General features: G+C 46.1%; 1 protein-coding gene across 1 annotated transcript in view; it reads right to left on the bottom strand.

Annotated features, from left to right (window-relative positions):
- The window catches only part of LOC138666360 (gastrula zinc finger protein XlCGF57.1-like), a 61,298-nt gene extending 39,145 nt beyond the window's left edge, over positions 1-22,153 (bottom strand). Inside the window, exon 1 of the mRNA XM_069754587.1 lies at positions 22,024-22,153. Coding sequence (XP_069610688.1) covers positions 22,024-22,153 — 130 coding nt within the window. The remainder of the gene's footprint in view (positions 1-22,023) is intronic.
- Positions 22,154-23,295: the final 1,142 nt, after the last annotated feature.

Below are 23,295 nucleotides of genomic sequence, written 5' to 3'. Positions count from 1 at the left end.
ATCTTTGATGGGTAAATCAGGAAAATGTTCTTTTGTAGAAGATCTTCACTGAGAGGATCCGATATTGTAGAGACCTGAATGAGAAGATGAGCCGATGTAGCATCATAAGAATCCTGTGTAATAATACAATTACTGGGGATAATAAGGGAAACATATGAGGAGATTTATTATTTTACAGTATTTAGTTTCCTTCTTTACATCTACTAATAAATCCTATATATTTAGGCCACAGACAACAAGCAGTTTCTTCCTCGGAGTTGGCAGCTGAACACGTTTCTCATAGACTCATCTTCCATAACGCTAATTCTCGTCTCATTTACCGACCCTGGAATCGGCATTAGCAATACTGCAGGAGATATTCATTACACGCGACATGAGAAATAACTACTTCATGATGAGGACGACATCTTCATCTTCTACTACGGCTCTAGAGACAGATTTTGCCAGAGTCGGTCACTGACTCCATCACCACCGGCCTCTATATGAAGGTTTCCCGTCTTCCCCGCACTGTAATCTTCTATCACATTAGATCTCAGGTCAGACAGAGTTTGGCTGAATGCCCCCCGCCCCCAAGTACTGGATAGTATGGGGCGGCCGAGTTATTACGGTACTTACATGCCTAATAATGGGGTCTGGGCTGCAATGTATGAAGGTCTATTAGGCCAGCGGCAGCATCCAATAAGTTACCTTTTACCGCCCCCATACACATTAGACTAAAGTTCCATGAAATCACTAATTTCGGGGGTTTGGGCGACTATATAATGTATTTGGGGGTCTCCCGACAGATGATCTCAGGGCAGAGAAGGATCTGACATCCTGACTTTCAGAGGATAATCCGTTTCTTCTTCCTGTAGATAATCCTCCACTAGAGGAGTCTGGAGGCGACTCTCTCATACAGACCCCAGGAAAGCTGGAATATTTGTGTGTATGGGGGAGTCGGGAGAGATGGCCGTCTGCCAAATGACCGTTCAGCCAACTCTTATCTCATGTGTATGGGGCCGTTAGTATTACACTGACAGCAGTGATGATACACGGCACTACAGTAGAGCAGGGCATCACCGGGGCCATCAGAGGCTTGTATGTTGTATGATCGCACTGATCAGAGGGGGTTAACAAAGGGTTAAAGTGAAAAACATCATAGTTTCACTAACAAGAAATATCCATCACTATATGGAAAGCAGAGTCACTGCACAATGTTAGTTAAGTTTCGTCCATAACTACTTTATTATACCCTATTATCCTGTACACAGTGGAGGAGATAGAAATCACAGGTCCGACAGCAACAGCTGGAATTGGGCCGTCCAACGGAAAGAAAAAAAATCTATATATATATAAAGCTGAGTGTATGTATGTATGTATGTATGTGTGTGTGTCAAGCCACACCCATTCCACATAGCAACCAATCACTAAGCATCTTTCTTTTCACCAGAGCTGTTTAGAAGAAGCTGAGCTGTGATTGGTTGCTATGAGCAGCAGTTTTCCCACTCCACAACACCTCAGCAGACACTGACCGGGTGGGAGAAATCTGGCATCCCTGGGAACATAAGCTCCAGCCATTGTCTGCCCCCCAGAAAGGAGCAGAGAGCACATGACAGAAATGAATCCCCCTCCTCTATTACTGCCGCGCTCTATTGTTACCGGCATAGAAAATCACATCATCAGCGGCCGCACACAGAGCCGCACTGCCAGGTTACATAACAGCACATCTCCAGGAACTCCCTGCTCAGCGCCACCCAGCTCGGGACTATGGGATGGAGGATGTGTGATGGGTATATGGGCACTGGACTATGGGATGGAGGATGTGTGATGGGTATATGGGCACGGGACTATGGGATGGAGGATATGTATGATGGGTATATGGGCACGGGACTATGGGATGGAGGATATGTATGATGGGTATATGGGCACGGGACTATGGGATGGAGGATGTGTGATGGGTATATGGGCACGGGACTATGGGATGGAGGATGTGTGATGGGTACATGGGCACGGGACTATGGGATGGAGGATGTGTGATGGGTATATGGGCACGGGACTACGGGATGGAGGATGTGTGATGGGTATATGGGCACGGGACTATGGGATGGAGGGTGTGTGATGGGTATATGGATACAGGACTATGGGATGGAGGATATGTGTGATGGGTATATGGGCACTGGACTATGGGATGGAGGATGTGTTATGGGTATATGGGCACGGGACTATGGGATGGAGGATGTGTGATGGGTGTATGGGCACGGGACTATGGGATGGAGGATGTGTGATGGTATATGGGCACTGGACTATGGGATGGAGGATGTGTGATGGGCACTGGGCTATGGGATGGAGGATATGTATGATGGGTGTATGGGCACTGTACTATGGGATGATGTGTGATGGGTATATGGGCACTGGACTATGGGATTCAGGATTTGTGATGATCTCCCGCTTCGACTACTCCAACATCCTTTTCTGTGGCCTCCCTGCTAAAACCCTTGCACCTCTCCAGTCCATCCTTAACTCTGCTACCTAATTCATCTCTCTCCTCACTACTCCTCCACTTCTCCCCTCTGCAAATCTCTTCACTGGCTCCCATTCCCTCTTGCCTTGTCCATGTATGGTTTGGTCCAGTAGCCCATTTATCATCAGATTGTCCTGGTTCCTCGACATCCGATTCGGACCTTGTTAATCCAGGTGACGTCTGAGCTGGCATGATTCTCTTTGCTCCTGACACTCTCATGGTTATTGAGGTAGGCACCATAGTGTTATGGACAACTACTGGTATATTATGTCCAACAGGGCAGAGCCAGGATTTGAACCCCAGTCTCCCACATTGATGGCTATGATTTTACTAAACGAGGCACAAGTATTGCCGGCTTCTATTATATCTTTTACCGAATGTTAACGACTTTTTCCGATCTTAAGAAAAATGCTCGTGTTACCGATCATGAATCTGAATGTACCATATTCATGCCAAATTTATGTTTGGCGATCGTTTTCTGAACATATTTGCTCATCTCTAATTATGGCCACCACAACCTGCTATACAAAATAAAACCCCACTCAGTATGGAGGCATTTACAGTCCACCACAACCCCAGTATAATGGCCCCTACCAGCCACACATTCAGTATGAGAGTCCCAACAGCTCTTCTCTTAATATGATGCCCCCACAATTCCTGATATAAAACCACACACTACTCAGCCAACCCGGTTCCTGAGGAGCGCTGCTCTGGTCTGTGCGGTGTGAGTACTGAGGCTCCGCACTACAGGTGTGATGTAGTGACGTCATTGTGCCTGCAGTGCACGGAGTCTCAGACTCAGAAGTGAAGGCTGAATGGTGGATCAGGAGCTTTCCACTCCCTGATTCACTAATCTATTTAGCGGTATCACCGTCATGGGAATGTGGATATCGCTGAAATTATGATGATGGGAAGGAGAGGGTGACCAATACCACACCCCACCGAGCCCTTTCAATTCATAGGCATCATAGCAACCGAGTGGGCGACCTTTATGGATGATACACTCCTGCCTATCCAACTATCGTATGGTAAATATCTCATAGATCCTGGGTTCATTAGTATTTGCACCAAGAATGAGGCTAAGTGAGTATTTTATTAATTGTCGGTGGCCAGAGGCAGTCAGTGAGGTGGATGGTACCATATTGTGCATGTAGGGGGCAGTACTGTGGGAACATTAGAAAGTGGGGGATGGCAGTACTGTGGGGACATTATCCTGTGTGTGAGGGAGATGCCAGTCCTGTGGTAACATTGTCCTATGTCTGTGGGAAGCAACTAATGTGAGAACAAAATACTGTGTGTGGGGGTATGGCGGTACTATGAGAACATTATACTGTGTGTGTGGGGGTATGGCGGTACTGTGAGAAGATTATACTGTGTGTGGGGGTGTTGCAGTACTGTAGGAACATTGTACTGTGTGTGGGGGTATGGCGGTGCTATGAGAACATTATACTGTGTGTGGGGGTATGGCGGTACTATGAGAACATTATACAGTGTGTGGGGGTATGGCGGTACTATGAGAACATTAAACTGTGGGGGGTTATTGCAGTAGTGTGAAAATACCTTTTTTACGAGAGATGCCAGTACTGTGGAAACATTATACTGTGTGAGCGCCATCATATATATTACATAAGGGGTGTAAAAAGGAGTCATAAAAAAAGACTCCTCAGGGCTGTGCTGCATTTGTACAGACTGCTATCTGCCGTCCAGACGGGACCATGTGACATCAATGGGAAGAGGGAGGGTTTCCGGAGGGAAGAGTCTAGAGGGTGCACCTGGTCAGGAGACCTTGATGACGCAGTTACTGATATTATAAAAGCCAGAGCCCCAAAGGCAGAACAGATTTGGCACCAAGCAAAGGAAAGGGGTGCGGGGAAGAATCTGAGGTACCAGCTCATGGCAAAGTGCCCGAGGCAGCTGGTTGTGGGGCGGAACCCTGCTTACAGGGGCATAATGGTGGCAGGGCTGCCACTTGAAATTTCAGGGCCCCATACTGGCAAAATTTTCGGGACCACTTGAGACTCCGCCCAGGCTCCACCCCAGCCCCGCCTCCACGCTCCACCCCTCGAACTGTCCACAGTCCCACTGCTCTCTCTTGAAAAAACTCCACTTCTCACCTATCACACATTAACAGTTCCCATCACCAGATCACACGTATAGCCAGCAGCTTTTGTTTTGGCCAAAAGATTTTGTGAGCCACCACCATAACACGGTAGACACTTTTGGCCGGGCCCTACTCTGCTGTAACCTAATAAATATTTGTTAAAATATGCAATACAAGTTAGGTATATTTTTAATTATTTTTCAATTTTTAAAATGACCAATAATATCACATACAAGGAACAAATACAACACCATGACCAGACAACATATTACCACCACATAGTGACCAAATAATAGCACATACAAGGAACAAATACCACCACACCATGTCCAGACCACATATTACCACCACATAGTGACTGAATACAATACTGATCAGTAATAATAAAAAAATCACAATACTAATATCACCACCAGTGCCATTATTCACAGGAGATGTGTACTTAGTATGCAGTGTCAGTGTACAGGTTATACAGTGATCACTGGTGACATTATACACAGGAGCTCTGTATATAGTATACAGTGTATACTGTCAGTGTATAGGTAACACTGACTCACCAGTGACGTCTAAAGGTGAAGTCCTTCATCTTTCATCCAGCACAGACCGCCATCACTTCATCCAGCCAGGACTCGTCTCTACAGGAAATAACACAGTTATCTCGAGCTCCGCTTGCAGAACACATTACTTAATTTTTCCCAACTTCTACATTACACCACATGAAAAAAAAAACTCTACACAGTAACAGGACCGCCCCCCCATTTAAAACAGTGTCCTCAAAAAATAAAATAAATACATCACTGCAGTAATAATATCCCTTAATTAGCCCCTATGGTAATAATAATATCCCCCACCCTGGCCCCGTGTGTCTCATTCCTGGCTTCAGCCATATGTTCACCCATCCTGCCCTCATGACAGAGTATCCATCCTGCCCCATCTGTCTCCATCCTGTCCCATGATCCTGTACGATCTGTCTCTAACCCTGCTATATCTGTCTCCAATCATGCCCCCATGTCTTTCATCCTGCACCGTGTCTCCAATCATACCGTGTATCTCCATTCTGCCCCGTGTCTTCAATCATGCCCGTATCTCCATTCTGCCCCCTATGGCTCCAATAATGCCCCCATGTCTCCAATCATGCCCCGTGTCTCCATTCTGCCCCATCTGTCTCCAGTCATGCCCCCAGTGTCTCCAGTCATGCCCTGTATCTCCATTCTGCCCTGGTGTCCAGCATTCTGTCCCTGTGTCCAGCATTCTGCCCATGTATCCAGCATTCTGCCCGTGTCTCATAGTCTGCCCCTTGTGTCCAGCATTCTGCCCGTGTTCAGCATTCTGCCCCCGTGTCTCACAATCTGTCCCCCGTGCCCAGCATTCTGCCCCGTGTCTCACAATCTGCCCCGTGTCCAGCATTCTGCCCCAGTGTCCAGCATTCTGCCCCAGAGTGTCCAGCATTCTGCCCCCGTGTCTCACAGTCTGCCCCTCGTGTCCAGCATTCTGCCCCTCGTGTCCATCATTCTGCCCACATATCCAGCATTCTGCCCCCATGTCTCACAGTCTGCCCCTTATGTCCAGCATTCTGCCTGTGTCCAGCATCTCTGCCCCAGCGTGTCCAGCATTCTGCCCCAACGTGTCCACCATTCTGCCTCTCGTGTCCAGCATCTCTGCCCCAGCGTGTCCAGCATTCTGCCCCAACGTGTCCACCATTCTGCCTCTCGTGTCCAGCATTCTGCCCCCGTGTCCAGCATTCTGCCCCGTGTCTCACAGTCTGCCCCTGTGTCCAGCATCTCTGCCCCAGCATGTCCAGCATTCTGCTCCAGCATGTCCAGCATTCTGCCCCTCGTGTCCAGCATTCTGCTCGTGTCAAGCATCTATGCCCCAGCGTGTCATGCATCTATGCCCCAGCGTGTCCAGCATTCTGCCCCTGTGTCCAGCATTCTGCCCCTGTGTCCAGCATTCTGCCCCTGTGTCCAGCATTTTGTCCGTGTCCAGCATCTCTGCCCCAGCGTGTCCAGCATTCTGCCCCTCGTGTCCAGCACTCTGCCCCTCGTGTCCAGCATTCTGCCCCTCGTGTCCAGCATTCTGCCCCTCGTGTCCAGCATTCTGCCCCCGTGTCTCACAGTCTGCCCCTTGTGTCCAGCATTCTGCCCCCGTGTCTCACAGTCTGCCCCTTGTGTCCAGCATTCTGCTCGTGTCAAGCATCTATGCCCCAGCGTGTCAAGCATCTATGTCCCAGCGTGTCCAGCATTCTGCCCCAGCGTGTCCAGCATTCTGCCCCAGCGTGTCCAGCATTATGCCCGTGTCCAGCATTCTGCCCCTGTGTCCAGCATCTCTGCCCCAGCATGTCCAGCATCTCTGCCCCAGCGTGTCCAGCATTCTGCCCCAGCGTGTCCAGCATTCTGCCCCAGCGTGTCCAGCATTCTGCCCCTCGTGTCCAGCATTCTGCCCCTCGTGTCCACCATTCTGCCCCTCGTGTCCAGCATCTCTGCCCCAGCGAGTCCAGCATTCTGCCCCTCGTGTCCAGCATCTCTGCCCCTGTGTCCAGCATCTATGCCCCTCGTGTCCAGCATCTCTGCCCCAGCGTGTTCAGCATTCTGCCCCAGCGTGTCCACCATTCTGCCCCTGTGTCCAGCATCTCTGCCCCTGTGTCCAGCATCTCTGCCCCAGCGTGTCCAGAATTCTGCCCCGGGGCCCCCTGTATCGCCGCTCTAAAAAACAAAAAAAAAACACGATTTCTTACCTGGCCGCGCTCCTCGCACTCCCTCCACGCAGGTGAAGCACGCACTCGCCGGCGGCTGACAATGACGTCAGACGCCGGCGACAGGCGCACTGCTGCTCAAGTCAGCTGCCAGCCTCCGACTGGCTGGAGGCTGTTAACTATTGACGTGCGGGCCCGCACGTCAATAGCGTGCTGCAGTGCCTGTAGGGGGGGCCCCCTCTGCCCACCGGACCCCATACGCCAGTCATGGCTGTAATGCCCTGATGGCGGCCCTGGGTGTGAGTACTGAGGCTCCGTACTACAGGTGTGATGTAGTGACGTCATTGTGCCTGCAGTGCACGGAGTCTCAGACTCAGAAGTGAAGGCTGTATGGTGGATCAGGAGCTTTCCACTCCCTGATTCACTAATCTATTCAGCGGTATCACCGTCATGGGAATGTGGATATCGCTGACATTGTGATGATGGGAAGGAGAGGGTGACCAGTACCAACCCCACCGAGCCCTGTCAATTCATAGGCATCATAGCAACCGAGTGGGCGACCTTTATGGATGATACACTCCTGCCTATCCAACTATCGTATGGTAAATATCTCATAGATCCTGGGTTCATTAGTATCTGCACCAAGGATGAGGCTAAGTGAGAATGTATTAATTGTCGGTGGTCGGAGGTAGTCAGTGAGGTGGATGGTACCATATTGTGCATGTAGGGGGCAGTACTGTGGGAACATTAGAAAGTGGGGGGATGGCAGTACTGTGGGGACATTATACTGTGTGTGAGGGGGATTCCGGTCCTGTGGAAACATTGTCCTGTCTCTTTGGGAAGCCACTAATGTGAGAACAAAATACTGTGTGTGGGGGTATGGCGGTGCTATGAGAACATTATACTGTGTGGGGGTATGGCGGTACTATGAGAACATTATACTGTGTGTGGGGGTATGGCGGTACTATGAGAACATTATACTGTGTGTGGGGGTATGGCGGTACTGTAGGACTGTAGGAACATTATACTGTGTGTGGTGGTATGGCGGTACTATGAGAAGATTATACTGTGTGTGGTGGATGGAGATACTGTAGGAACATTATACTGTTTGTGGGGATATGGCCGTACTATGAGAACATTATACTGTGTGTGGTGGGATGGCGGTACTATGAGAAAATTATACTGTGTGTGGTGGGATGGCGGTACTGTAGAAACATTACACTGTGTGGGGGTATAGCAGTACTATAAGAACATTATACTGTGTGTGGGGGTATGGCGGTACTGTAGGAACATTATACTGTGTGTGGGGGTATGGCGGTACTGTAGGAACATTATACTGTGTGTGGGGGTATGGCGGTATTGTATGAACATTATGCTGTGTGTGGGGGTATGGCGGTACTATGAGAACATTATACTGTGTGGGGGTATGGCGGTACTATGAGAACATTATACTGTGTGTGGGGGTATGGCAGTACTGTAGGCACATTATACTGTGTGTGGGGGTATGGTGGTACTATGAGAACATTATACTGTGTGTGGGATGGAGGTACTGTAGGAACATTATACTGTGTGTGGGGGTATGGTGGTACTATGAGAACATTATACTGTGTGGGGGGTATGGCGGTACTGTAGGAACATTATACTGTGTGTGGGGGTATGGCGGTACTATGAGAAGATTATACTGTGTGTGGGGGCATCATACATACTACATAAGGATCATTACACTGTGTGGGGCCAAGAAAGGGGCCCTGTACTAGGAGAACAATCCGCTCCCTCACTTCATGTCCTCCATAGTTGGCTCGTATGTATCTATTACAGGAAACAGAACAACAACGTTATGATTCTTATAAAGAGTCTCCGTGCAGAAGGGGTTAATGTCCCCGCGCTCAGTAATGGGGAATCTCCACATACCTCCACCTGCAGAGCTGCACTCCACATATATGGCTGCTCTGTGCGCACAGGACCTGTGATGAGGTCACAGGGGGAGGAGTCAGGGGTCACGTGATCAGGTCCCTCAGGGAATGAGATGGTTGTGGCTGTAGTCCTGGTCCCTCTGTGCACTGGGATTCCGCTTTCTCACACAGTCGGATATTTCTCGGTTGCAGAGGGACCAGGTCCTTTAGTGACTTGGATTCCGCCTGCTCTATATAAGAATGCTGAATCCCAGTAGATAGAAGGACCCTTACTGTATATAGATATAGATGAATCCTGTCATGTGATTTTTTTTGAGCTGCAGACTAGATATGACATCTGATCGTGATTACACATTTATTTATATGTGACAATTACACGCAAGAATTTTCCCCTTAATCCCAGTGTGTACAATATTCTGCGCCAATCTCACCCGCGTCCCGTTTTATTTACTGGTGATCATTTTTGTAGATCACACGACCACAGATTTTTTCCATGCATGCACCTCGGAGTGTTTTAACCCTCGGGCGATTTTTTTTTTTTTTTTTGTTTTTCCATCCACATCGCCGTTGGGGTTTTTTTTTTTTATTTTGGCGGGACGTTCTTATTGATGCCATTTTGGCGCGGATACCGTGTTTTGATCACCTCTTATTTCATTTTATTGCAATGTTGCGGCGACTAAAAAAACGTAATTATATTGTTTCGAGTTTTTTTCTCGTTATGCCGTTTACTGATCAGATTATTTTGGATTTTGATTGGTCAGACCTTTCGGAACACGTCAATTCCAAATTTGTGTATTTTTTTTAATGGAGGAAAAGCGGTATTTTTTTTCTTATATTTTTATGATATATGACGTAACTGCATCATGCGTTGTGAAGGGTTAAATACTGTAACTATTGGCCAAATGGACCAGGTCCTTCTGCCAACTTGGATTTAGCCTTCCTGCTCTCTGTGAGTGGTTTAATAATAATAATAATCTTTATATAGCGCCAACATATTCCGCAGCGCTTTACAGTTTAACAGTTTCAAACACAAAAGTCATAAGTAACAACGTTAACAATACAATAATTAAAGCACAATAAGCCGCCCTTGCTCGTGAGAGCTTACAATCTACAAAGAGGTGGGGGGATACAAAGTACAGGTGTGTATTTACAGTGATGTATTTACAATGATGGTCCAGCCATCTTCATGGAGTGGGGGGTAGATGGAGATACTGAATGGGCTACACACACACAAACATAAAATGAGTTTGATTAGTGAACATGATCGGCTGCTCTGAACAAATGTGTTTTGAGCAAGCGCCTAAAACTATGCAAATTATGGATGGTCCTAATATCTTGGGGTAGAGCATTCCAGAGGATTGGCGCAGCACGGGAGAAGTCTTGGAGTCGGGAGTGGGAGGTACGGATTAGTGCAGAGGTTAGTTGAAAGTCATTTGCAGAGTGCAGTTGTCTGTTAGGCAGATACACAGAAATGAGGGAGGAGATGTAAGGGGGGCCGCACTGTGGAGAGCTTTGTGGGTGAGAACAAGTACTTTGAATTGTATCCTGTAATGAATGGGCAACCAGTGTAACGACTGGCGAAGAGCGGACGCGTCCGAGTAACGATTAGCCAGATGGACGACCCTGGCTGCTCCATTAAGGATAGACTGGAGAGGGGAAAGTCGAGTGAGGGGGAGGCCAATTAATAGAGCATTGCAGTAGTCCAGGCGGGAGTGGATCAGGGCGACAGTGAGGGTTTTAGTTGTCTCCATGGTGAGAAAAGGGCGGATTCTAGAGATGTTCTTTAGGTGTAAGCAGCACGAGCGGGCAAGAGATTGTACATGGGAGGTGAAGGAGAGATCGGAGTCAAACATAACACCCAGACAGCGCGCCTGCTGCCGGGGTGTTATTATGGTTTAACCCCTTTACCCCCAAGGGTGGTTTGCACGTTATGGACCGGGCCAATTTTTACAATTCTGACCACTGTCCCTTTATGAGGTTATAACTCTGGAACGCTTCAACGGATCCCAGTGATTCTGACATTGTTTTCTCGTGACATATTGTACTTCATGATAGTGGTAACATTTCTTTGATATTACCTGCGTTTATTTGTGAAAAAAACGGAAATATGGCGAAAATTTTGAAAATTTCGCAATTTTCCAACTTTTAATTTTTATGCAATTAAATCACAGAGATATGTCAAACAAAATACTTAATAAGTAACATTTCCCACATGTCTACTTTACATCAGCACAATTTTGGAACCAAAATTTTTATTTGTTAGGGAGTTATAAGGGTTAAAAGTTGACCAGCAATTTCTCGTTTTTACAACACCATTTTATTTTAGGGACCACATCTCATTTGAAGTCATTTTGAGGGGTCTATATGATAGAAAATACCCAAGTGTGACACCATTCTAAAAACTGCACCCCTCAAGGTTCTCAAAACCACATTCAAGAAGTTTATTAACCCTTCAGGTGTTTCACAGGAATTTTTGGAATGTTTAAATAAAAATTAACATTTACGGTAACTTTTTTTCACAAAAAATTTACTTCAGCTCCAATTTGTTTTATTTTACCAAGGGTTACAGGAGAAAATGGACCCCAAACCTTGTTGTACAATTTGTCCTGAGTACGCCGATACCCCATAAGTGGAGGTAAACCACTGTTTGGGCGCATGACAGAGCTTGGAAGCGAAGGAGCGCCATTTGACTTCTCAATGCAAAATTGACTGGAATTGAGATGGGACGCCATGTTGCGTTTGGAGAGCCACTGATGTGCCTAAACATTGAATCCCCCCACAAGTGATACCATTTTGGAAAGTAGACCCCCTAAGGAACTTATCTAGAGGTGTGGTGAGCACTTTGACCCACCAAGTGCTTCACAGAAGTTTATAATGCAGAACCGTAAAAATAAAAAATCATTTTTTTTTCACAAAAATTATCTTTTCGCCCCCAATTTTTTATTTTCCCAATGGTAAGATAAGAAATTGGAACCAAAAAGTTGTTTCACAATTTGTCCTGAGTACTCTGATACCCCATATGTGGGGGTAAACCACTGTTTGAAATAGAATAGAGAAAGCGGAGGGCACCACTGAATGTAATAATGATGTTGGGGCTCACCATGGACTGAAAAACTACAAAGGTAACCAAGGAAAGAAAAGATCATGTCCACAAAAACGGGAGCACCTCAAACAATTCCCAAAAAGTACAACGTTTTTATTGAAGAAATATAACAATAATAATCATAATACATCACACAAAAAAAACAAGACTAAAAACATTTAAAAATGCAAATGCACAAAACAAACGTGCACAACAGACATTTCCTAATATAGGGAAAATGACTAACCACATCCCCTTCCCCTCCCAAAAATAGAGATAGATATATACAACGTGATGGCCTATAATTTAGCCGTATAGCAATACATGTAATACAAATAGTCTCTATAAAATACTAATAGTCTCTGTAAAGTGCTCTCATATCCCCACTATCAAAAATACAGTGCATGCCTATATATAAACCCGCTGATATCACAGTACCATATGGTCCTAAGGAAAATCAAAGCCAAGGAACAAATGATAATAACAGACATACAACAATCAATGCCTCAATGGCTACTGAGAAAAAGCTAATGCCACACTAGTGCAGATGCAAATGCACAAGGCAATCAACATAGTGGTCTTATACATGCCTGAATAGAGCATCATATACCTGTGCCTAAAAGGAGCCGCTGACATCCAATGAATCAGGACCCCAAGACAAGCTGAGTAAAGGGGAGAGAGACGAGAGAGGGAGGAGGGGATGTGGGGTGCGAACCCACGCGTATCGCCGCGACTATGGCGGCTTCCTCAGGGAAAGAATAGCAGCATATTGTGTGAAGTACTCAGTAAAGCTATATATACAATCATGAAACAATTAGATGGAGTTCACCTGTGAGAGAGCAGCAGCAGGGGGGGCACATGGAGCCAGATGGTAGCGGCCATATTGTTATTGTTGGTCCTAGATACCGGCGCATAACAAATAAAGTTGCGTGATAATCCGGGCATGCGTGCTGAGCACCATGTAGGCACGCCCCGGTCACTCTGAGTAACAACGCATAGCGGATGAGGCTTGTGTAGTGACCAGACCCGGGCATGCGCACTAGGTACCGCAAATCTGCGCAAGCGCACCTCGGCTACTCTTCAGCAGACCAGTGGTGGACTGAAGTGCGCCTGCGTACTAGGACTATGCTGTACAAGAAAGCGCAACGCCATCCAGAGGGCGGTCCCAGAATGTACCGCTGCACAGGACCCAATAGCACACAAATGGAATCAGGTAGACGCTACACTTAGATCACACCCCCATTGATAGACGCTGTATTTAGATTACAACCCCATTGATAGACACAGCCCCGCATGTATATGGAGAAAAAAGTGGCACTGGTACACTAAGGCATAAGCCAGAAGGAGAGAATGATACAGTACAAACATAATTTTGAGCGGCGTAGTCCAAAATGTGACAGCAAGACCACTGCATTTACCAACACACTATGAGACACTTTATAAATATAAACTATAAAGAGATTAGCAAAATAAACAAAGTAAGCAAAATGACCTAAAGAATAATAAAATGAAACGATATATGCAATGATCGAGAATAACCTAAATAACGCATATATATATATTTATTGTAGGTATAGTGTGAACATAACTATACACAAGACCAAAGTGCAAATTCGTCCACATATATGCCCGTCGATCTTAGCTAGAAGAATATAAACAGAACACCAAACGACCACAGCTGTAGGCAATGTAAAAATATATGAAAACATATGAAAAAATAAATAAAATAAAATAAACATATGCGAAGGGGTGATGCACTTAGTACTATAAGGTACCATGATAGATCTCCTATTCACATAAAGCACCAAAACCCAATCAGAGATGTAAGACAGATGTAATACAGCGTCTATCAATGGGGGTGTGATCTAAGTGTAGCGTCTACCTGATTCCATTTGTGTGCTATTGGGTCCTGTGCAGCGGTACATCCTGAGACCGCCCTCTGGATGGCGTTGCGCTTTCTTGTACAGCATAGTCCTAGTACGCAGGCGCACTTCAGTCCACCACTGGTCTGCTGAAGAGTAGCCGAGGTGCGCTTGCGCAGATTTGCGGTACCTAGTGCGCATGCCCGGGTCTGGTCACTACACAAGCCTCATCCGCTATGCGTTGGGAGAGCTCGGAAGGGAAGGAGCGCCGTTTGACCTTTCAATGCAAAATTGACAGGAATTGAGATGGGACGCCATGTTGCGTTTGAAGAGCCACTGATGTGCCTAAACATTGAAACCCCCCACAAGTGACACCATTTTGGAAAGTAGACCCCCTAAGGAACTTATCTAGAGGTGTGGTGAGCACTTTGAACCACCAAGTGCTTCACAGAAGTTTATAATGCAGAACCGTAAAAATAAAAAATCATTTTTTTTTCACAAAAATTATCTTTTCGCCCCCAATTTTTTATTTTCCCAATGGTAAGAGAAGAAATTGGAAACAAAAAGTTGTTGTACAATTTGTCCTGAGTACGCTGATACCCCATTTGTGGGGGTAAACCACTGTTTGGGCGCATGGGAGAGCTCGGAAGGGAAGGAGCGCCGTTTGACTTTTCAATGCAAAATCCACAGGAATTGAGATGAGACGCCATGTTGCATTTGGAGAGCCACTGATGTGCCTAAACATTGAAACCCCCCACAAGTGACACCATTTTGGAAAGTAGACCCCCTAAGGAACTTATCTAGATGTGTGGTGAGCACTTTGACCCACCAAGAGCTTCACAGAAGTTTATAATGCAGAGCCGTAAAAATAAAACAAAAAATTTTTCCCACAAAAATTATTTTTTAGTCCCCAGTTTTGTATTTTCCCGAGGGTAACAGGAGAAATTGGACCCCAAAAGTTGTTGTGCAATTTGTCCTGAGTGCGCTGATACCCCATATGTGGGGGGGAACCACCGTTTGGGCGCATGGGAGGGCTCGGAAGGGAAGGAGCGCCATTTGGAATACAGACTTAGATGGAATGGTCTGCAGGCGTCACATTGCGTTTGCAGAGCCCCTAATGTACCTAAACAGTAGAAACCCCCCACAAGTGACCCCATATTGGAAACTAGACCCCCCCACGAACTTATCTGGATGTGTTGTGAGAACTTTGAGCCCCCAAGTGTTTCACTACAGTTTATAACGCAGAGCCGTGAAAGTAAAAAATCTTTTTTTTTCCCTCAAAAATTATTTTTTAGCCCCCAGTTTTGTATTTTCCCAAGGGTAACAGGAGAAATTGGACCCCAAAAGTTGTTGTCCAATTTGTCCTGAGTACGCTGATACCCCATATGTTGGGGTAAACTCCTGTTTGGACACACGGGAGAGCTCGGAAGGGAAGGAGCACTGTTTTACTTTTTCAACGCAGAATTGGCTGGAATTGAGATCGGACGCCATGTCGCGTTTGGAGAGCCCCTGATGTGTCTAAACAGTGGAAACCTCCCAATTATAACTGAAACCCTAATCCAAACACACCCCTAACCCTAATCCCAACGGTAACCCTAACTACACCTCTAACCCAGACACACCCCTAACCCTAATCCCAACCCTATTCCCAACCGTAAATGTAATCTAAACCCTACCCCTAACCTTAGCCCCAACCCTAACTGTAGCCTTAACCCTAACTGTAGCCCTAACCCTAGCCCTAACCATAACCCTAACCCTAGCCCTAACCCTAACCCTAGCCCTAACCCTAGCCCTAACCCTAGCCCTAACCCTAACCTTAACCCTAGCCCTAACCCTAGCCCTAACCCTAGCCCTAACCCTAGCCCTAACCCTAACCCTAGCCCTAACCCTAATGGGAAAATGGAAATAAATACATTTTTTTAATTTTTTATTTTTCTCTAACTAAAGGGGTGATGAAGGGGGGTTTGATTTACTTTTATAGCGGGTTTTTTAGCGGATTTTTATGATTGGCAGCCGTCACACACTGAAAGACGCTTTTTATTGCAAAAAATATTTTTTGCGTTACCACATTTTTATTGGTAACATTTTCGGGCACGTGACATTTTTTGATCGCTTTTTATTCCGATTTTTGTGAGGCAGAATTACCAAAAACCAGGTATTCATGAATTTCTTTTGGGGAAGGCGTTTATACCGTTCCGTGTTTGGTAAAATTGATAAAGCAGTTTTATTCTTCGGGTCAGTACGATTACAGCGATACCTCATTTATATCATTTTTTTAATGTTTTGGCGCTTTTATACGCTAAAAACTATTTTATAGAAAAAATAATTATTTTCGCATCGCTTTATTCTCATGACTTTAACTTTTTTATTTTTTTGCTGATGATGCTGTATGGCAGCTCGTTTTTTGCGGGACAAGATGACGCTTTCAGCGGTACCATGGATATTTATATCCGTCTTTTTGATCGCGTGTTATTCCACTTTTTGTTCGGCGGTATGATAATAAAGCATTGTTTTTTGTCTCGTTTTTTTTTTTTTTCTTACGGTGTTTACTGAAGGGGTTAACTAATGGGACAGTTTTATAGGTTGGGTCGTTACGGACGCGGCGATATTAAATATGTGTACTTTTATTGTTTTTTTTATTTAGATAAAGAAATGTATTTATGGGAATAATATTTTTTTTTTTTTTTTTTTCATTATTTAGGTTTTTTTTTTTTTTACACATTTGTAAATTTTTTTTTTAACTTTTTTACTTTGTCCCAGGGGGGGACAACACAGATCGGTGATCTGCCGGTTTGCACAGCACTCTGACAGATCACCGATCTGTCTGAGAGCAGTGCAGCGTTACCAAGTGCCTGCTCTGAGCAGGCACTTGGTAAGCCACCTCCCTCCCTGCAGGACCCGGATCCGCGGCCATTTTGGATCTGGGACTTGCTGCAGGAAGGAGGTGGGAGACCCCCGGAGCAACGCGATCACATCGCGTTGCTGCGGGGGTCTCAGGGAAGCCCGCAGGGAGCCCCCTCCCTGCGCGATGCTTCCCTGCACCGCCGGCACATCGCGATCATGTTTGATCGCGGTGTGCCGGGGGTTAATGTGCCGGGGGCGGTCCGTGACCGCTCCTGGCACATAGTGCCGGATGTCAGCTGCGATAAGCAGCTGACACCCGGCTGCGATCGGCCGCGCTCCCCCCGTGAGCGCGGCCGATCGCCTATGACGTACTATTCTGTCCTTGGGAAGTAAAGCCCACCCCACATGGACGGAATAGTATGTCTGATGGCAGAAAGGGGTTAATACCAGACTTAGTAAGCTAAAACACCAGGTCCTTCTGCCCACTTAGATTTAGCTTGCTTTATGTAACAAATTCTAGTGGGCAACGCAGTCCACCAGTGATTCACCATCTGATGCGCTGTAATGATTCCACTGTTCACTGTCGGACTTCCGTACTGTAGTGCCCCTGTGTCACGCAGGGGGCAGTCCGGCAATCCAACCTACATCAATGTTTCCGCCAGGTTATGCGTATTGCCGGTCACTGTGCTCCTTGAGTTCACCTCAAGTGATAGTTGGCGGCTCACACAAAGGCTACTGCGATAACTGCATCTCCAGTGACCTCACAGGTGGCGGCTTCCATGCCACCCTTAGTGTGTGTACGGCGGACACGGGGAGGGGTCACATTTTATGATGGCTGTGGCTTCTGTATGTATTGGAGCCGGGGATCGTCTTGGGACCGCGATGTGGATTACGCTGGACCTTGTGGATCTCATTGAACCTGCAGGTGTTTTTTTTTGGTAAATGGGTGAAAGAGGGTGTCTGTTTTTATAATTTAATTACATGTTTTTAATCTGTGTTTCTTTATTTTTACTTACAGTGTTAGTAATCAGGGTGTTTCATAGACACTTCTCTATTACTAACCCTGGGCTTGATGTCAGCTCTGATTTTTGTCAAATCACAGTTGTAATTATACTTACAGCCCTGGCAAAAATTAAGAGACCACTGCAAAATGTCCAGGTTGTCTGATTTTTGAGTAAAATGTAAATTGTTCTTTTATTCTATAAACTTCTGACAACATGTCTCAGAATTTTCAAGCAATAAATTTATTATTTTTTTCTGACAGATTAAATATAAAATAAAAAAAAAACCCCAGTGATTTCAGACCTCAAATAATGCAAAGAAAGCAAGTTCATAATCATTTAGAAACAACAATACTAATGTTTTAACTCAGGAAGAGTTCAGAAATTAATATTTTGTTGAATAACCATGATGTTTAATCACTAGTGTTGAGCATTTCGATACCGCAAGTATCGGGTATCAGCCGATATTTGCGGTATCGGAATTCCGATACCGAGTTCCGATATTTTTGTGATATCGGGAATCGGTATCGGGATTCATATTAATGTGTAAAATAAAGAATAAAAATAAAAAATATTGATATACTCACCCTCGGACGCGCCCTGGTTGTAACCACTGCAAACGCCATGCTTTCCTTCCTAAGAATGAGCGCGTGAAGGACCTGCGATGACGTCGCGGCTTGTGATTGGTCGCGTGAGCAGTCACATGAGCGGTCACGCGACCAATCACAAGCCGCAACGTCATCGAAGGTCTTTCACGCGCTCATTCTTAGGAAGGGAATCATGGCAGTTGCAGCGGTTACAACCAGGGCGCGTCCAAGGGTGAGTATATCAATATTTTTTATTTTTATTCTTTATTTTACACATGAATATGGATCCCAGGGCCTGAAGGAGAGTTTCCTCTCCTTCAGACCCTGGGATCCATTACAGGATACCTTCCGATATTTGTGTCCCATTGACTTGTATTGGTATCGGATATCGGTATCGGCGATATCCAATATTTTTTGGATATCGACCGCTACTATCCGATACCGATACTTTCAAATATCGGAAGGTATCGCTCAACACTATTAATCACAGCTTTCATGCATCTTGGCAGCTTTCCAGCAGTGTTTCACACTGCTTCTGGTGCAAAAATGAAAGCAGTTCTTCTTTGTTTGATGGCTTGTGACTATCCATCATCCTCTTGATTACATTCCAGAGGTTTCCAATGGTGTTCAGGTCTGGAGAATGGGCTGCCCATGACAGGGTTCTGATGTGGTGGTTTCTTAATTTTTGCCAGAGCTGTATATATTACCCCCATTGCCACTGTACAAAAGCAATCAGGAAGAGCTGAGTCGATGCTCAAGAATTAGCGCTTGTAATAGATGCTCCATTTCTCGTGTGGCTGAGGATTAGTGTTGATAGGGGCCAATATCCATGGACCTTCACAGCTTTTTAATATCAGCCCTTAGCTGTCTGTTTTGCCTTAGCTGGTTATTAAAAATGGAGGGGGCCCCAATTAATTTTTTGGGTGAGTCCACCCATTTTTTAATAACCAGCAAAGAAAAAGCAGACAGCTGTTCAGTGATTAATAGGCTGAAAAGGTAAATATTTATTGGGCCCTTCCCAGCATAATGAGACCAGCTCACAGCCAATGTGGTCTCGAACTTTCATGCTGTAAAATGGGGATAGTTAGGGGTAAAGGTGAAAAATGAAACAAAAAGGGGGTAAGCAGGACAATAGCCCTGAAAACAAATGTGGATAGCAAGATCACCTAAAATAACAAAGAATAAAATGTAATAATAATAATCCTGAAAAAAAGAGGCATAGGTCCAAATGTAGGAGGAGGTGTAGTAGGTGGATGAGCTTGAGGCGGATGCGGTGATGAAGGTGGAAGAGGCAGGGAATGAGGTATCCAACAGGTTTTGTGGGTTATTTTAATTAACTTATGGACAGCACTTAAAAGAACATAGTATAAAATAAAAAAGAACAATGTAGATGCAGTAGTCGGATGTCCTAGTGGAGGAGGAAGTGGTGTAGGTGGACATTGCGCTGTAGGTGGAAAAGGCAAGGCTGATGGTATCCAACTTTATTTTTGTGGATTTTATTTATCTTCCTTTTTGGTGAGGCCCCAAAATAAAACAAATGGCAAATAAAATATAACAATGTCTGGGTGCAGATGGTACATTTGTCTGGGCAGCCAAAGGTACAGACAAGTCCTGTGGACTCCACTCCTGGTTTCTTTTAATGAATGTGAGAGTGCCCACGTTGGCTTTGGCCAGGTGGATGCGCCTATGTGTGATTATATCTCCTGCGGTGATAAACACATGTTCCAACATTACACTTGCCATGGGGCATGCCAGCATTTCCGAGTCAAAAAGTACAAGCCTAGGCCATGTGTCCAGTTTTGAAACCAAGAAGTTAAATGGGCAGAGCCATCACTTAGTACATGCAGATAGGGTTGAGCGACTTTTACTTTTATAGGATCGGGTCGGGTTTCATGAAACCCAACTTTTTCAAAAGTCGGGTCGAGTGAAATCGGCCGATCCAATAAAAAAGTCGGGGTCGGGGTCGGGGTCGGCCGAAACACGAAACCCAGTGCAGTGCATTGGGTTTCCAATGGTTCCCAGGGTCTGAAGGAGCGGGCCCTGGGATCCATATTTAAGTGTAAAATAAAGAATTAAAATAAAAAATATTGCTATATTCACCCTCTGACGCGCCCTGGTACTAACCGGCAGCCTTCCTTCCTTAGAATCAGCGCGTGAAAGACCTTTGGTGACGTCGCGGCTTGTGATTGGTCGCGCGACCGCCCATGTGACCGCTCACGTGACCAATCACAAGCCGCGATGTCACCGAAGGTCCTTCTATTAGGTATATACTCACCCTCGGACGCGCCCTGCTTCTTTCCGGCAGCCTTCCTTCCTAAGAATCAGTTCTTGAAGGACCTTCGGTGACGTCGCGGCTTGTGATTGGTCACGTGAGCGGTCACATGGGCGGTCGCGCGACCAATCACAAGCCGCGACGTCATCTAAGGTCATTCACGCGCTGATTCTAAGGAAGGAAAACTGCCGGTTAATACCAGAGTGCGTCAGAGGGTGAGTATAGCAATATTTTTTATTTTAATTCTTTATTTTACTTTTAAATATGGATTCCGATACCGATTTCCGATATTGCAAACATATCGGAACTTGGTATCGGAATTCCGATACCAGATTCAGAAGATCGCCGACCTCATGGCCGACCCCACACAGGGGTCGGGTCGGGTTTCATGAAACCCGACTTTGCCAAAAGTCGGCGACTTCCGAAAATGGCCGACCCGTTTCGCTCAACCCTACATGCAGACGTGTGGACACGGACATGTACTCTTCCACCATGTTGTTATAATGCTGGCACCTGGTTCTATAGACCGTATCAGATGGTGGTGCTGGATGTTGTGGCGTGCTGATGAATTTTTTTTTCACATTTTAGCCATGCTAACCCTTCCTTTCTGAGGTGGTCCCCAGCTGCTTTGGTGACTTCCTCCTCCTCTGCCTTGTGTTTCTTCTGTCAGGTGGGAATTCCATCAGTAGTGCCCCTACCAGCATGTGCTTGTATTCACACATTTTGCCATCCCGCTCCAGTGACGGAATTAATAATGGTACTTTGTCTTTGCAGCAGGGATCTAGCAGGGTGGCCACCCAGTAATCAGTAGGGGTATGATCTGGGCAACTCTGCGGTCGATGCGCAGGCACAGCAGACTGTATTGGCTCATCCTGCCCTCTCTCTGTTGAAGTCCATCAAGGCTCTGTCCTGGGGCCCCTACTTTTTTCCATCTATACCCTTGGCCTAGGACAACTCATAAAGTCCCATGGCTTCCAGTACCACCTTTTTGCTGATGACTCTCAGATCTACCTCTCTCACCCAGATGTCGCCTCTCTGCTGTCCAGAATCCCGAAGTGTCTATCAGCTATATCCTCCTTCTTCACCTCTCGTTTCCTAAAACTCAATGTAGACAATACCTAACTCATCTTTCCTCCATCTCGCATATTCCTCCTACCTGATTTATCTACTATGGTAAACGGCATCACGCTCTCTCCCGCACCTGAAATCCGCTGCCTCGCGGTAACTCTCGACACTGCCCTGTTCTTCAAACCGCACGTCTAAACTCTTGCCACCTCCTGTCGCCTCCAACTCAAACATATTGCCAGAATCTGTCCCTTCCTCTGCCCTCAATCTACTAAAACGCTTGTGCATGCCCTCATCATCTCCCGCCTCGACTACTGCAACATCCTCCTCCGTGGCCTCCCCTCTAACTCTCTTGCACCACTCCAGTCTGTCCTCAACTCTGCTGCCCGGCTAATCCACCTCTCTTCACTACTCCCGTTTCTCCCCTCTGCAAATCCCTCCACTGGCTCCCAATTCCCCAACGAATCCAGTTTAAAATACTAACACTGATCTACAAAGCCATCCACAACTTCTCCCCTCCCTATATCTCTGAACTAATCTCCCAATATCTTCCCTCACGTAATCTCCGATCCTCCCAAGACCTTCTACTCTCCTCCACACTTATTCATTCCTCACACAACCGACTTCAAGATTTCTCCCCAATCCTCTGGAATTCCACGCCTCAACACGTCCAATTATCCACCACCCTCGGATCCTTCAGACGGAACCTGAAAACCCATCTCTTCAGGAAAGCCTACAGCCTGCAATAACCATTCTGCCGCCTCACCACCACCAGAGCTGCTGCACCCCCGACCTTCTGTCTCTTCCCCATTATCCCATAGAATGTAAAGGTACCGTCACATTTAGCGAAGCTGCAGTGATATAGACAACGATGCCGATCGCTGCAGCGTCGCTGTGTGCTCGCTGGAGAGCTGTCACACAGACAGCTCTCCAGCGACCAACGATGCCGAGGTCCCCGGGTAACCAGGGTAAATATCGGGTTACTAAGCGCAGGGCCGCGCTTAGTAACCCGATGTTTACCCTGGTTACCATTGTAAAAGTAGAAAAAAACAAACAGTACATACTTACATTCCGGTGTCTGTCATGTCCCACCGCGTCAGCTTCCCTGCACTGTGTCAGCGCCGGCCGGCCGTAAAGCATCATTCGTTATGGAAATTTGGGTTGGATAAATCTATCCCTTGTGTGCTGCGCCCGTTCCCAATAAGACTGAGTATTTTGAGCGCTCAAGAATGAGACTGCACAAAATTGTGACAATAACATTCCATCAATACTGACCCTTTATTGTACATACATAGTTTTAAAATTGCATATAGAAAGGAGTGGTTAGGGGTGGTTAGTTAATTACCATATTGTCTAGCTCCTCTGTTATTGGTTAT

This window comes from Ranitomeya imitator, chromosome 2 (assembly GCF_032444005.1).
Source record: "Ranitomeya imitator isolate aRanImi1 chromosome 2, aRanImi1.pri, whole genome shotgun sequence".
Taxonomy (NCBI): domain Eukaryota; kingdom Metazoa; phylum Chordata; class Amphibia; order Anura; family Dendrobatidae; genus Ranitomeya; species Ranitomeya imitator.
This window is presented reverse-complemented; position numbering and strand designations above follow the sequence as displayed.